The sequence below is a fragment of the Cololabis saira genome, chromosome 22, assembly GCF_033807715.1.
Source record: "Cololabis saira isolate AMF1-May2022 chromosome 22, fColSai1.1, whole genome shotgun sequence".
NCBI classification, from domain to species: domain Eukaryota; kingdom Metazoa; phylum Chordata; class Actinopteri; order Beloniformes; family Belonidae; genus Cololabis; species Cololabis saira.
In genome coordinates, this window is record NC_084608.1 from 20,004,125 (window position 1) to 20,019,438 (window position 15,314).

Consider the following 15,314-nt stretch of genomic DNA (forward strand, 5'->3'; position numbering starts at 1 on the left):
TTGTGCAAATATGAAAAAAATATACATGCCCACACATGAAACACTTCAGTGCTAATCTAATTTTAAATCAGAGGTTAGTATTCAAAGTTACAAACAAAAAAACCCTGCAATGTGGATCCAGCAGAAGAAATAGAATAAAGCTATTTTTAAATATTAATAAACTGCTAGTAAAGTGCTTTGAAACCAGCTCTCTTCTGTAATCTACGTGACATTAATTCCTCTAGTCACTGCAGCAAAAAGACAATATTCTGCCATGACTACGGAGCCCACTGTTAGTCTGTGCTGTAAGGTGATCTGCCCTCCAGAGACTGAAACCAAGGGGCCGGCAAACACTGGGCTTTTCTTCTCTCGCCCCACGCTGGTGCCGTAGAGCTAATGCAACTGGAAACACACCTGCGTGTACGTGCTGTTATTCTCTCACACTCACACACAGAAAAAAAAGAAGTATTTTATATGAAAAACAGTTGTCATCTTCTCGTAGCCAGACCTGGTTAGGCCTGACAGTCGGGGCAGGCAAGCAGAGACCGGGCAAAGTGTTGGGAACGCAGCAAGTGAGGGTGCAAATATAGCGGCACACACTGGCACACACACGAGCACGATGCAGATAAGATAAAAAAGGCTGACTAACTCTGTGGGGCGATTGGATTCTCATCAAATACCTCTGAATGTCAAGCTCAGAGTGAAGGGAGGCAAGCATGCCCTGCAAAGACTGATGGGAAGAGAAAGGGAGAGAGGGAGAAAACAAAAAGCATGTGGCTAAGAAATGCCAGGGGGAGGTTGAGATGGAAAAAGTGGGTGGTCATCAAATAAAACTGAAGTGCCATGGAAACAATTCAATGTCAACAGAAGACCATGTAAACGAATGGCTCTTCAATGCAATGCAGGAGATCGAATTTACTTTAAAAGCTCATGTTTTGATTTATAAGATTAAGTGATTTAATTGGCTCTCTTTCTTTCCTTTTTTTTTTAAATAACAGAACATTTAAATTCATCACAGTCAACTGCTGAGTCAATGGACAAGCATTTTTCTGCTTCACAGCGATGAAGTAAAACTGCTGAAACATCCTGCTCATGAAGCAAGGCTCGGGAATTTAAAGGAATAACTAAAACGGTCCTTTAATACTGGTAATGCACTGGGGTCGTCACTTTTTAAAACAGAAAGGTCAAACGCAGTTGACATGCCACCTGAAACCAGGCATGTGTTGGGAATTTAATCTACACACTGAATGATTTATGAGTTTATTTGACGGATAGCTCAAACAGCCCTCCCGCACTGCTGACTTTGTTTCTCATCTGCTACTGTGTCGGAGCGGCAAATCATATGAGCTTTATTTGTCACGTGTGGGTAGTAATCATGTCAGGACGGTCTGACAGTGTAATCCAATATTTTCTCAAATGCTCAAGTGTATGAAACTCACGCTGAATTCTGACTCGAATACAAGCTCGCTCAACTATCAAATTGCAATTTGCTGCTGTATTATTTGTGTGAAAAGGTTAACTTACCATTGGATAAGCCATATGGTTGGTTTTATGTGAAAATAAATGAACAACAACAAAATCCTTACTACTTCTACTGTATGAGCTTTATTGTATGTGATACAGTTAATTGAATTTCACCCAGCTTTACTGGGGCGGAGCATGTTTTTCCTGACAGAGACTCAAGCCAGATGTCGTTACCGGTTCACGTAGTTGAATTAAGCTAAACTGATAATCTAATGCTGCCTGAATTTGTCGACCTCATGTCACATCAGTGCTGTGAATATGTCTGTGATGTCATTGCCAACACGTGAACAGACGGATACAGCCAATGATGCAGTCCCATATCAGAAGATATACTTAGAGAAGTATTAGAACAGAGAAACTACCGGTATTCATTTAAACCCAAGATCTGGATCTTTTATTTGAGGTTTTCAGTGATTGGAAAATCAAAAACAAAAAATAAAGCTGGTTAACCTTCTTGCACCTATCAAGTAAATCAATTTAATTAATTTATTTTATGAAAACAATGATCATGATCTTGAATTTGCATACTTTTGGTGCAAAGTCCGCTGAGATGACTTTTGTTGTGGATTGGTGCTAAAACTACAGCCAGAGACGACACTTCCTCTAAAAGTGAGACAAACTATTGATTTGGTTTATTTGGTAAGAGACAAAACTGGTGGGAGCGGAGTCTGAAGTGTGAAATAGCCCTGTTGGTCACTCGACATAAACCTTTTCGAAAAGAAACATAAAAAGAGGGTTGGCTCCAACAGACACTCTTAAAAAAAGTAAACTTACCTATTGTTTCAATAATTAAATCGATCTTTAGCCTTTAAAAATGTGCACTTTTTATGCACACAAAGTTTAACGCAGAGGTCACAAAACTACGCTCAACAATCAACGAGTGACATCACGGCCATGGTGATGACCTCATTATCATGGCTACAAATTTCTTTTGTTTTAAATATAGTATACATTTTATTTAAAATAATTTTTTTTAAATATAGGATACATTGTTATTCATTCTATGCAAATTGTTATAAAAATGTATATAAAATTATCTATATTTTATAATGTCTGTAACTATCATTGTCATTATTGCCGCTGCATAGTTGAATTGCAGAAACAGATTTTTCCAGCATAAATATAAACTTAAGTTAGTGGCTATGAGATGCAGTAAAGTGAGACTTGCAAACCCTAAAAGTGTAAAAAAAATAAATAAATAAATAATCGAAAAATGTCAGTGTTTCCTATGAGAAAGGTTCAGCTATTTCTAAAAAAAACAAACAAAAGAAATTAAAAAAGCACAACTTAGGACATCTGCCAAATTTGAGTAAACTGTTATAATATGAAGGTTTAATTGCAGAGGAGCTTTAGAAGAGTACAAATATAAAGGTAGAAACAAGTACAGATCTTTGCCTCCCAGCGGATCACTCCTAAAGGGTTAACATTTGAAATAAAACAGTGCTTTCCCCTCCAAATGTCAACAGTTTGTTTAAAAGGAACATCTGCCTCACTTTCCCTCTTTTTTTCTTTTGCATGAACACACAGATAATCAACCTGACAGCAGCTAAATACGTGACATAATCAATCCTCCATATATCCAGAGTCTCTCCTGTCTCAGCGAACGCCTTACTGCTTCCAAGTCCAGATGTGAGAGCTGTGGGCCAGCTGCAGATTACAAATGTAAAACCTGCTTCAACCCGTTCGCACCTACAGCCAATTCCAGCCCAGTGATTTCCCACACCTCAGTCAGAATTGTGCAGCCCGTGATTCTGCTCGTTCAGCAGAAGCAGGCCCCTCCGTACACCACGCTGGCTCTGACAGCTATGATGAATGTGGAACTGGGCCAACGTCATTAACTTGTATAAAGGAATACGCCGCATTAAAAACGTCCTGAAACGAGCCCCTCTGGATGAAATCTGTCTGAAAAGTACAGTTTGAACGATTCAGAGATCAAAAATACAACTCCGATTACAGTTGTTTCTCTGTGGAAAGCTGCAGGGAACCAGAAAAGCCAGAAAACGTAAAAACACCTGAATCATCAATCTAATGAGAAATAAGTCGGATACATTCTTGTGTTGTGTGACTTTGAGATGAAAACATTTCTGTAGAAGCAAAGCTTTCCCTCAGGGCTCTGCTCATGACTTGTCTCAAATACTTTCAGGACCTTCGCATGAACTGGATGTCAGAACTAATACAGCGTGGGCAAGCGGTGATTAGGCAAACCGCCATGGTTGAGGATAAAATAGATGTATCTCAGGCTAGAAGCAGCCCAGTAGTGCTCTATGTGTGTTTGTGTGTGCTTCAGAGAGTAGAAGAGGGATACACAGAGAGACTACATGCGTGCATGAGTGAGTCAGGCCATTGTTCCAGAAAATCTGACCCGAACCCAGGACATCCTGCAAACATTTATGCAACAGTGGTTTCAAAAACAGTCTTCTGTCATCAGAAAGACAGCTCAGGTCTGCGTGGCGGCAAAATATTCAAACTTAACAGGTCACTGCTTTTACATGCGATATATGCAGTTCTTGACGTGGCCAGTATTTCCACTTCCCGAACATGAATGTACGTTATAAAAGCCTTTCACTGCAACCTGTCACCTGTCTTGATTATTGAAAAGACCTTTTAAGGTGAAGGGACAATGTTGCCTGATTTCAAGTCAAAGTATGGTGATTACGTTACATCACGCTGCCCCCGTCTCTGCTCCTGACAGGCAGGCTGACGTGCAGAGCGGAGCCAGAAGGAAATTACAATTGTTGAGAATAATGGCAGCTCCCATCAGGAGCCTGCTGTGTCTTACATGGAGATTGAAGTACACGCGGAGCTTCAAAAGCTGACACAACGTCATGCGCCGCACCTGCCGCCAGTCCCCACAAAGCCGGCCGATCGGCGCCTGCTTTTCTTACATTATCCACAAAACAACTTTCTCATATCAGGGATTGTTTTTCATTTGAAAGAGGGGGACATTTTTCTGCGGTAAACTGTTTCACCTTTCGGTTGCAATAATAGCAGTGACCTTTAACATGCACTGCAGGTTTTACCAGTCGTCCCAAGTAGCGGTAGGCACATGCGGGCATGTGTTTACTTAAAACAGCAGTTACTACCACAACAGCTCCAATACACACACGCACGCACACAAACACAGGTAGCCGATGGAACTGGTTTTTAATCACCTATTTATTTAGTTCAAGACATGAAAGAGTGTCAACATGCGCGTGGAGGTGGAGGTTAGAGCCACTAACTTCAGCTTTGAACACTAATTGCAGTGTTGTGAGCATGGCTTTCCATTTAAGATGCTAATTTGGCTCAAGCTCTGGGGAGCAGAAATAGAGTTAACAGTAATTACTTGGCGTGAGCTACATGGGAAACGTATAAACAGAAGACGGCAAACAAAACTGTGGGTGTTTTCACTTAATGTTCCTCATTTAAACAAATTAATCCACTATAAGTAAAAAATGTAGAAAAGTTAATGTGACAAGCTTCAAATAGGGGTAATATTCTATTTGCCTTTGTGCCCTAAAACTGTTATTATGTGTGTCTTTATTAATACTAATAATAATGACTGGCCCCCAAGGTGTCCCTATCCTGTCAGTCATCTGTCTTTTGTCCAAGAATAGCAAAAGTTTAACAAAACATGAGCTGATTACAGGAAGCAATTAAACAAGAAAAAAAAGTGCTGGAAAAATGTATTCCTTTATTTGGTACTAGTCTGAAATGACCACCAACTGAAAAATGTTGAAGTCACACAATAATATTTGAGGGGACTGTCTGCAAATATCATTTAGCAAGTGCTTCGTTACACCCACATCAGAGGGGAAGCATCCACATTCATTTTACCTTTGAAGCTGGTAGTGCAAAGCTGCAAAACTGATTTCAGAATAGGCACAGCCTTGAAAAGAAAGGGGGTGGAGTCCTAGGTCAGTGGCTGACTCCATCCCTTTAAACCACCGGCTATCCATATGAGCAAGTGGCAACATTTAGACCTCCTGGTTGGATCAAATGCAGAACTAAGAAAAGTTGCAGTTTTGGAGCCAGTGGGGTGTGGAGTGGTTTCAAAAGCAGGTCTCAGGCTAACACTAGGCTTACCTGCCCACCAACAGCAGCTAAGTGACAGCTGGTTCCAGTGGGCTTTGCAAGTCCTTGTTTGGAGTTCCAGAAGCATTGATTTTAGATTGCAACACTTGAAATAAGGATGTTTGGACAGATTTGATCATAAAGAAAGAATATTAATATTAGTTGCATTGTGTTCATTATGTCTTCAGATAGGATAAATATTAATATTAATATTAATTAGCATAATGGATTACCATAAGATAAGTCAGCCAAGTTAAAATAGCTAACTGTGAATGATATAAGGTGTTCCAGCTGGCTTTCAGACCTGCTCTTACTGCCCATTTGAAGGCCGTTTCCTTTAGCCCTAGATTTGTCCAAAACCAAACATTGAATAAGAAGTCTTGTATTGGAAACAGCACTGATTCGGAAAAACCCCCAGAAAATACTACTAAAATAAACCTTGTTAGGCTTCCAGGAGGTAGTTTTTCAGGTGATTCAATAAACCACTTATTTGCAAAAGTGTAGCTTAACGGAAACGCTTTTTGCAAATCTCTACGTCTCTGGATGTGATGTAGCCGGTTCTACCTAAAATCATAAAAATCCAGTTTCCAGCTGTATTTGGCCTCATTTATATGATGTAGTCACCCTGTAATACTATTCAATCATTATACATTACATAAGGGCTTTACCTCTAAATAATCATTTGAGTCATCACTGCTCTCATCATCTGACTATTTTCTCAACAGTGTGAACAGCAACCGCAATAATTTATCAAAGGCTAAAGTTGTCTTAGTCCATTTGCTTCAAATTTGAAATGTTCTTTTTCGTCTTTTTGAAATCTCACAAGACGAGATATGCAGTTACGAGAATTACACTTAAAAAGTGTAATTATACACTTATAAAGATCAATGGAAACACTGACTGCCCCCCGGTCCGTGTATCTTTTGGTCATTGGATTTTTCCGTCATGAGTGGGAATCAAAAAACAAAAAACGGATTGGTTTATTTGATTTTCCTTTTAAAACAAAAAACAAATATTGAATACACTGCATTTTTTCTTTTTCTGTGTTAATATGATTTAACAAAGATTCAAAATACGCTTTTATTTTCGTTTTCTATTTCATATAAGAAAAATGAAATCCCTAGTCAACAGGAAGGAAAAAACGAACCAAAAACAACCGTTTATTCATATTCGTGCACCGGAAGCTGGCATTTACAACCGAATGAACTTAGTTCTGGATATTTAACAGGCATTCCTGTGACAATTCTCTCCAGGGGAAGTTTGATTTTAATATTTTATTGGTCGGGTTTACGTGACTCGGAAATGGCTCTGTATGCTGCAGTTCGGGTAACCATGGCAACCATAGCGGCGCTGAAACAACAGATTAAGGATTATTTTTTAAAGATTGATTAAGGACTTGTTCCACAGCGGTTTGACGCACAATGACATTTCCTGTACGTTGCAGCAGATGTGTCTCCTGCAATGCTCAGAAATGAGCGTCAGAAGATTCTGTGCTCGGCATCATCTGAGGAGAAAAAGGCTACGCAGAGCTGGAGAGCGCTTTGATTCATCATGGCCGAATGACCGGCTATCTGTCTTCACTGGGGGTGCATGCTGGAGAAGGTCGGGTTGGAAGAATTAATTTAGTCCCACGCGTGAGGAATCCACGTGATTATCATTATATGTATAAATTGCACTGCAGCACAAACTTTACCTGACGCCTGAATTCATGGTATGGCTGATGGAGCTCTCTCAGGGTTCTTCCAACCCGACCTTCTCCAGCAAGCACCCCCATGTGAAGACAGATAGCCGGTATTGCGGCTTTCCTGTACTTTTAAGAGCCGCTTGAGAGTTTATTGTTAGGTCCTGTATATTTGCATGACGCGCTGCTGACAGAGAAGTAGGCTACGCTGAGTCCGACAGAAGTTTTATGGCGTTTAATGACAAAACTCTGCCACAAACGGCCTTCCGACATGCTTAATGGGTTTTAAACGTGTACACTGCAAACGTGATCGGGGTGATCAGTGTTCAGTACAAAGCTGTCAACAAAAATTAGGCTACGGCTCCCAACTCTCCTAACTGCATGCGAGCGTCCGACTGTCGCGCCGCAATGCGTGGCATCGGACCCGCTCTGAACGCGTTATCGGCCCCACGTTCTACCACGTTCTTTTGATTGACAGCTGAGACTCGCCTTTTAGAAGGCTGATTTATGGTTCCGCGTTACACCAACGCAGACCTTACAGCGTAGGGTACGCGGCGCGGTCACCGAACGGTGCGCGTCGCTGCGTACCCTACGCTGTAGGCTACGCCGTCGATTTTACGTGGAACCATAAATCAGCCTTTATTCACCCGCCCGTGCGCTCCTGAAAGAAACTCCTAACATTAGCAGACTCCTAAAAGAGTAAAGGGACAAGTAAAAGATGGGTGATTACTTGTAATCTCCCTACGTTTGTACTTTCTAAACAGAAAACAAGCTTATTATTCGGTGGAATAAGTGGGGAAAAAACCGAACAATTAATAACGGCGTGTGATTACGCAATCAAACAGCGAACAGCTGGAGTGACCGGCGTGCGGTGCAAACATGTCAGCATGTCAGATCATTACTGGGATGTGGGGAAAAAGCAGAGGACACGATCAATCCGGCAGGATCCGGGACAAATTAAGCCCTAATAAGATTAAGATAAGATTCTTATTATATCTTATTATCTTATCAGAACCTTCCAGCCTGGCGATCTCCCTCCAGCAGCTGCCACTTTATTGAAGTTCTTGTATTGAAATGACTGTTTCCTACAGCGCTTTACACTTTTTTTTCAACTTTCAACCGGCTTTCAACGCGAGCGACGGGAAGAAAATAGAAGCAGGGCGCGTGACAAAAGTCCAGCTCAAAACGGCGCCGCGTCGCTCGCAACCAGTGTAGACAGTGCAATAAAAAATAAAGCAATGGAACTGTTTTTGACGCTGACTCTCGCTCGCGTCGCATGCAGTGTGTATATTTGCAATATACTGTGGACATCTGAATAAAAACCTCATAAATAGATTGAATCAAAGCGCTCTCCAGCTCTGCGTAGCCTTTTTCTCCTCAGATGATGCCGAGCACAGAATCTTCTGACGCTCATTTCTGAGCATTGCAGGAGACACATCTGCTGCAACGTGCAGGAAATGTCATTGTGCGTCAAACCGCTGTGGAACAAGTCCTTAATCAATCTTTAAAAAATAATCCTTAATCTGTTGTTTCAGCGCCGCTATGGTTGCCATGGTTACCCGAACTGCAGCATACAGAGCCATTTCCGAGTCACGTAAACCCGACCAATAAAATATTAAAATCAAACTTCCCCTGAAGAGAATTGTCACAGGAATGCCTGTTAAATATCCAGAACTAAGTTCATTCGGTTGTAAATGCCAGCTTCCGGTGCACGAATATGAATAAACGGTTGTTTTTGGTTCGTTTTTTCCTTCCTGTTGACTAGGGATTTCATTTTTCTTATATGAAATAGAAAACGAAAATAAAAGCGTATTTTGAATCTTTGTTAAATCATATTAACACAGAAAAAGAAAAAATGCAGTGTATTCAATATTTGTTTTTTGTTTTAAAAGGAAAATCAAATAAACCAATCGTTTTTTGTTTTTTGATTCCCACTCATGACGGAAAAATCCAATGACCAAAAGATACACGGACCCCCCCCCCCCCCCCCCGCATTCCTTTATCCAGTTATCCAGTTCTTCTTATACAGTCTATGAGCTTAGAAGACATGGTTGAAAAAGGTCTTGTTTTCTTTGTTTTTTTACTTTAATCCTTGTGACATTTTCACCAAAAACACATCACAGACATTTCATTAAGACCTTGGGAAACTGCCAAATTTTTAAAATATGAAAGAATATTTTTCCTTTAAAGAAACAACAAAAAAAACAAGCAGGCACATGAGTCTAAAACTGAGTGTCACTGCATTTCTCCTCATCCAGCAGCATAAAGCCCCTCTCAATCAACCGGCCTGTATCCCGTCTGTGGACAGACCGTCACCCTTTGTCCACCACGGCCAAAATGACATTATACCAAAATCCCCCAGTCATCCATTCCCATTCAATGCCACCACATCCCTCTCCTGCTCCCTCCTCTGGTGCATTCCTCCTCTAATCCTGTCGTCACAATCCCCAGATGACCTTTCGCAGATGGGTTTGTTTGTAATTGGCGTGTTAATTTAGATGACTTCATGGAAACTACAATGAAAACTGCCAATGAGCAGGAAGCTTGGTGCTGAAGTCCCACTATCAAAAAGTCGATAATGAAGGACCATGCCAGAAATACACATGTTAGCAATATTGAGAGGTGCTATTAATTAATAAAGTATTCTAATTGCAGATAAAGTACAGAAAAAAAGTAAATTCCAATTAGACCATGCAATTGAACCATGCTACTTTGCAAGTGATATTTTAAACTGCTCAGCAACACTGTTTAATCAATGTTTCACTTTTGCATAGATACGGGGTTATCACCAGCAGACATCACCCCTTATCAGAATCAACAAGGTTACAAAAGTCACCTTTGTGGACCCATTAGCTGTATCGGAGACTGGTCCTGCCATGTCGTATTGAAAAGCTGAGTTATTTTCTTCCTGTGCAAGAAATAAACATGTGAGATACGATCCAGCGTTAAAAGCAATTTAAGCACCAAACATGTTAGAAACCTTCAAAAATACACAAATGCACTATTTACCATTCTTGAAAGGTTTTCAGTCTCGCACCAGTGACTACCATGTGAAACTGGAAAACTCCTCGGTCTAGAGGAAACGGGGTCTTTTCCTCCTGTTATTTCGGACCTTGAAGCACTTGTTCTGCACAACTGCCCTGTCCCGCTCCGCTCTCGTTCTGCTCTGCCCCACAGCGGATGCACGAGCCAACCGCCCCCACATCCCTAACGACCCAGCAGCAACAATACAAGCGCGCACCATTCACACCAGGCGGAGATGTGGGGAAACTCGCCGTTTGTGTGTGCACACTTTTTTTATTTGCACAACTCTGTGTGAGACTGAGATTGTGACAGAGAATGAGGAACATCTGCTCAAATCCCTGAATATTTCTAATGTTTTGACTATTTAAGTAGACAATCTTGATACCTGTATCTGCTTTTAACTCCATACAGTTTCCCTACATGGCTATAATATATATATATATATTATACACACATATATATACTGTATAAAGTGTATATTTATCACTAATCCCTATGTCCAGCCTCAGCCTCCTGAGGCCCTGAAGTTTTCCCTGATGGCACACAGATGACACTTGTGCACCCGAGGAGATAAGACTCTTCTCTCCTCTAAGGGATCCTGGGAACCTGTGGTAGAAATATGAAATACTCAGCTGGCCCGTGTCCCACGGCCCACACACACACTCACGCTACATGAAATATTTCCAATCCTATTCTAATAAATGTCAGAATCATTACAAGAACAATTTGCTGTGTACATGAAGTCATGTTGGAGCTCCAGCCCTGCACAAAAGCCAAGCTGTTACGTAAGACAACAGGTCCAGACGTACACTAAAACTGACTGATCATGCACAAGCCATGCATGCAATGGTTTTGCACACATCTATAAGAGTGCACGCACCCCTTCTCCTTATCCCCTTCTCACCCGCTCACTATCTTTCTCACCAAACAAATACATGCAAACTATTTGCTGACATCTACAGAGGCTCGATGTGTACAGACTTGCTCTTTAATATGAGCCGTGAGAACATACGAGGCTTCCCAGAATAGTACAATAAAAGCTGGATTTGCTCACTTATACAGAAGATTCTTTCATACTCAAACAAAACGTGAGCCAAGTTGTGTTCACATTGAAGGTACAGTATCTACTGACCATGTCTGCATATGCGTCAGGCTGTCTCTGAGGAGCGCCGGGGCACAATGACGGACCTTGCAGGTCTAATTTGAGCCTCCCCGTGTGTGTGTATCCGTGTGTGTGTGTGTGTATCCGTGTGTGTGTGTGTGTGTGTGTGTGTGTGTGTGTGTAGCTCTGAGTCTGTGGACAACAAGACAAAGATGCCTTTCTTCTCTTCTGAGGAACGGAGAGTCCAGTATCCTCTACATAATTTCAAGTTACAAACATAAACTCACAATATGAACAAGGGAGGCCAATTCAAGTACTGCTAAACCCAAACAACGTGTTTCTTTCCTTTTTACCTCACCTTTTCATGCCCTACAAAAAGAAATTATTTTTTCCTTCACAGTACTTTGTGAAGAGCTCTCCGTGAAGCTAACACTGATAATAACTTTGCTTTTCATACCTACGTAGCAGCTCAGTAAAGACCATTCAGCTCCACTGAGGCCAAAATATATTACACTCACACTCCCGAGGGGAAGTTTCTCAGCCTGTCTGTGCTTGTAGAGAAGAGGTAGATAATCAGTAACAAGCTGAAGTTTTCCTTAAACCTGACAGACCCATATTTGGTCATGCACATTACCATCCACTTCTTTGTCTTTCACACCCCGATGTTACCACACCGTGTCCATCATCCACTTCTGCCCCAAGTGCCTTATGTTGTACCTCAATGCTGTGCCATAAATGGACACACACAGCCAGGCCCCGACTTGTCAGATCTACATGATTTAATCAACAATATGCAGTGACTCGTGAAACTCCAAATCTTCCCATCAATAAACAATAGCAAACATTGAAACTCGCGGTGCTACATCACCTCTGCAGCCTCATGGCTGACTGTGTTAACAACAACTGCAAAGCGTTAAACTGTCACCTAAATACAATGCAATGCAATGCTTTGGTTAGTAGAACGTGTGAAAACTTGTTTATGTGAAACACAAACCAAAGTGGAGGCAGATCGTGCGACAACTGCGGTACACCCGTTATTCGTTGCAGATTCTTATACGCTCCAGATGAACACTATTCCAGGTGTTATCCATCATCTACATCTGAATCCTTGCTCCAATAATTGAAAATGTACTTCAGACATCTACAAAGGAAAGTCATTTAACCTTGAACTTAACATGCATGCTCCACGCCTTTATCTCCACCGAGAGGGCTCGACTGGAAACAAAGCACAGAGGATCAAAATCGGGCGCGAGCCAGATGCTTAGAGCCGGTCCTGTCAGCAGTAAAATCATCCCGGTGCACCTCCACCTTTGCTTTTTCTTTTGAAGTGAGGCTCATACCGCCGGCTCGAGCTGGAGTCCAGATGTTGGCCTGCATGCAAAGACGTGCATGGTAAAGGACGTGGAAAACAGGTAGAAATGTAGCTCTCGCTTAGTTCTTGGGGCTTTTGCCCAAATATGACAACATAATTACAAGCAGTCAGAATTCTGGTTTAAAATATGTCTTTATGGTTTAAATTAATATAACTTTTAGTAGTTTTAAACCACCTCAAATATCAGAAATAGTTGTTTTTTTCCCATTTGACCAAGTTGGTCATATCATCTGACTAAAAATATCAAAGTAACCCCGTCTGTCTGTTCTTTGTTTGTCTTGACAACCATTAGTTTGATGTTCTTCAAGCTCAGAGCGTTTGTTGCTGAGGTCTTAGAGAAGTACGATGTTGAGTTTGAGGATGCTCTTTTCCAGTCTTATCTCCCTCATCTCTCCCCAGTAACAGAATATGCCACTTCATAGTTAACGGTCATGATTCATTTATGATCTATTAATAACATCACTAGGTAACACTTTAGGAGTAAATATTTAAACACAACTACTAACACTCTTACGGTACAGAGCAATAAAAACAAGAACAACCCGTTTTAGAGACCGTTTTTATCCTACAGCTGTAACAAAACTCCATCTACTCAAAAACACCTGTACCTGATATGAGGGATTGTGTGCATGTGTAGGCTATTTTTAATTATTTATTGGTTTTAATCAGTTATTTGTTTTATTTTGCATTGTGTGAAAGTGTTTTGTATACGATAGTATCTATCTGTTTGTTTTTTAGCACTGACTGATGGCAGTTTTAATTTCGTTGTTATATAACAATGACTAATAAAGATCTAATCTAATCTAATCTAAATCTAATCTAATTTTAAAAACCTTGTTAAATGTTTCATCATATCTGTTTTACTGATGACAGATGTGACAGACAGGAAATGTGTAGTATAACTGAACACAGCCCCAAACATGATATCATCGAGTGGTTTGTTAAATCCTTGTCAAAATATCAATAATCAATAATGAATATATAAACACTCCCAAGGTCTAACAGAATGAGGCAGAGGTTTGCAAAAAATTAAATCAAGACAACGTTTAACTATAAACATGAATGACATGTTGCATTTATGTTTCCTTTAAATCCACTCATAGTCCAGCTGACGTGCGCCAACTGACAGCACTGGACAAATAGGAGGTTAGGTGCCAAGAGGGGGAAGGAGCGATGCCAAGAAGCTCTTACTTGTGTCAAATCATAAATCAAATATGAGACGAACGAACCCCACAGGTAAATCCAGCGAGCTGCCGCCAAAAAGCTAGTGGTTCAATCTGTAATTGACAATCAAATTGATTTCATAAATACAGTCCGCGGTTTGTGTAAACACTAATTTTTCCACATGAAGTGTACAGTATATTGTTTTGGAGCAAGTTATGAAAGATTAGCATCAGCTGGTGTTTTGCAGCTCTGCCTCTTGCTGATATAAAGCTGTTCATTAGCGGCAGCTGTTCAAGACGACTTCCATAATCTTTCTGTCATTACTTCATACCGTGATGGATGCACACGTCTGAATACGTATACATGTGCGCTTCTAAAGAAAATCTGACCCCATGCTTTAGTCAGCGAGGTGTCTTATCCAGTAAAACAGAGAGAGATCATTATTCCAGAAATGCTTTTGAGAGCTGATAATTAGAAACCTCATTTGTGGGAGTTTTCTGTAACAACTGAATCACCTGTTTGGCTTGTCCTGTACTGCTGTTGTGGAGCTGATTAGTGCTTTTGAAAGAGCGGGGGGTAAGCTGTCAAAATAAGTCAGAGAAAATCTATACGCGAGGCTTCTCAGGCTGGAGCTGCTTTATCGACAAACAGACTTGATCGTGAACACAGGAATGTAAGGGCGTGAGGTCAAAAATGTCCCCCCAGTCTCTGTGAAGACGTTTTTAAGACCCTCATAACCACTACCTAGCTAATAACTTCACCTAACGCAAGACAGCAGCAGTAATAAAGCTCTGCTTTGCTGCAGGACTGGGCATTGGAAAGAGCTCAGACCTGATTAGCCGCTCTGATTAATGCTCTGGCGTTGCTTTTGAGACAGAGTGTAAAATTCAGTCTGGCTTGACTCATTATCAGCAGTTATCAGTGGCAGGTCCATCAGGGCCTTCTGTCAGAGCGGCTTAACACCCCCACCCCCAACCACACTCGGGATTAGACACAACCGTGGCGCCGTCTATGGAGCACTTGTCCTCTCGGTTGGGGTGCTGCACCCTTAAAACTCAAGGAAACCTGACCCCCTAAGTGACAGGTCAACGCATGCCCGTCATTAACCTCGAGCTTCTCGTTTGTACCTCTGAGAGGAACTACGAGAGGCTCCTCATCAAAAACAGCACTCACTTGTTTTTGCAAAAACTGAATGATAAAAACAACAATGTTTTTGCTGCAAACCTCATAGAACAGTATTTGATTGTTGTGGATACGAGGTGCAGCATGAGCAGCCCAAAAAAAAGGTGAGAAAATACACCTTTCGGTTATAAAAGTTACAGCGTGTAACAACCTGAATGTGTGCTCTTGTGAGATCCTGGCAGCTGCTGTCCTAGCACACTGAGCCAAAAGTGGATATTAACCAATCTTCCCCC

The 15,314-nt window shown here is 41.2% G+C and overlaps 1 protein-coding gene across 15 annotated transcripts in view; it reads right to left on the bottom strand.

Moving 5' to 3' along the window:
- si:ch211-285f17.1 (sickle tail protein homolog) overlaps positions 1 to 15,314 on the bottom strand; it is a 147,292-nt gene that overhangs the window by 36,912 nt on the left and 95,066 nt on the right. For 11 of the 15 annotated variants that reach the window (XM_061713449.1, XM_061713451.1, XM_061713448.1 and 8 more), the window contains one exon: positions 629 to 709. The exons of 2 other annotated variants lie outside the window; for them this stretch is intronic. In XM_061713449.1, coding sequence (XP_061569433.1) covers positions 629 to 709 — 81 coding nt within the window. Of the gene's footprint in view, positions 1 to 628; positions 710 to 10,073; positions 10,146 to 10,246; positions 10,391 to 15,314 lie in introns of those variants that run through there. 2 more of the 15 variants (XM_061713453.1, XM_061713454.1) reach the window with 2 other exon arrangements.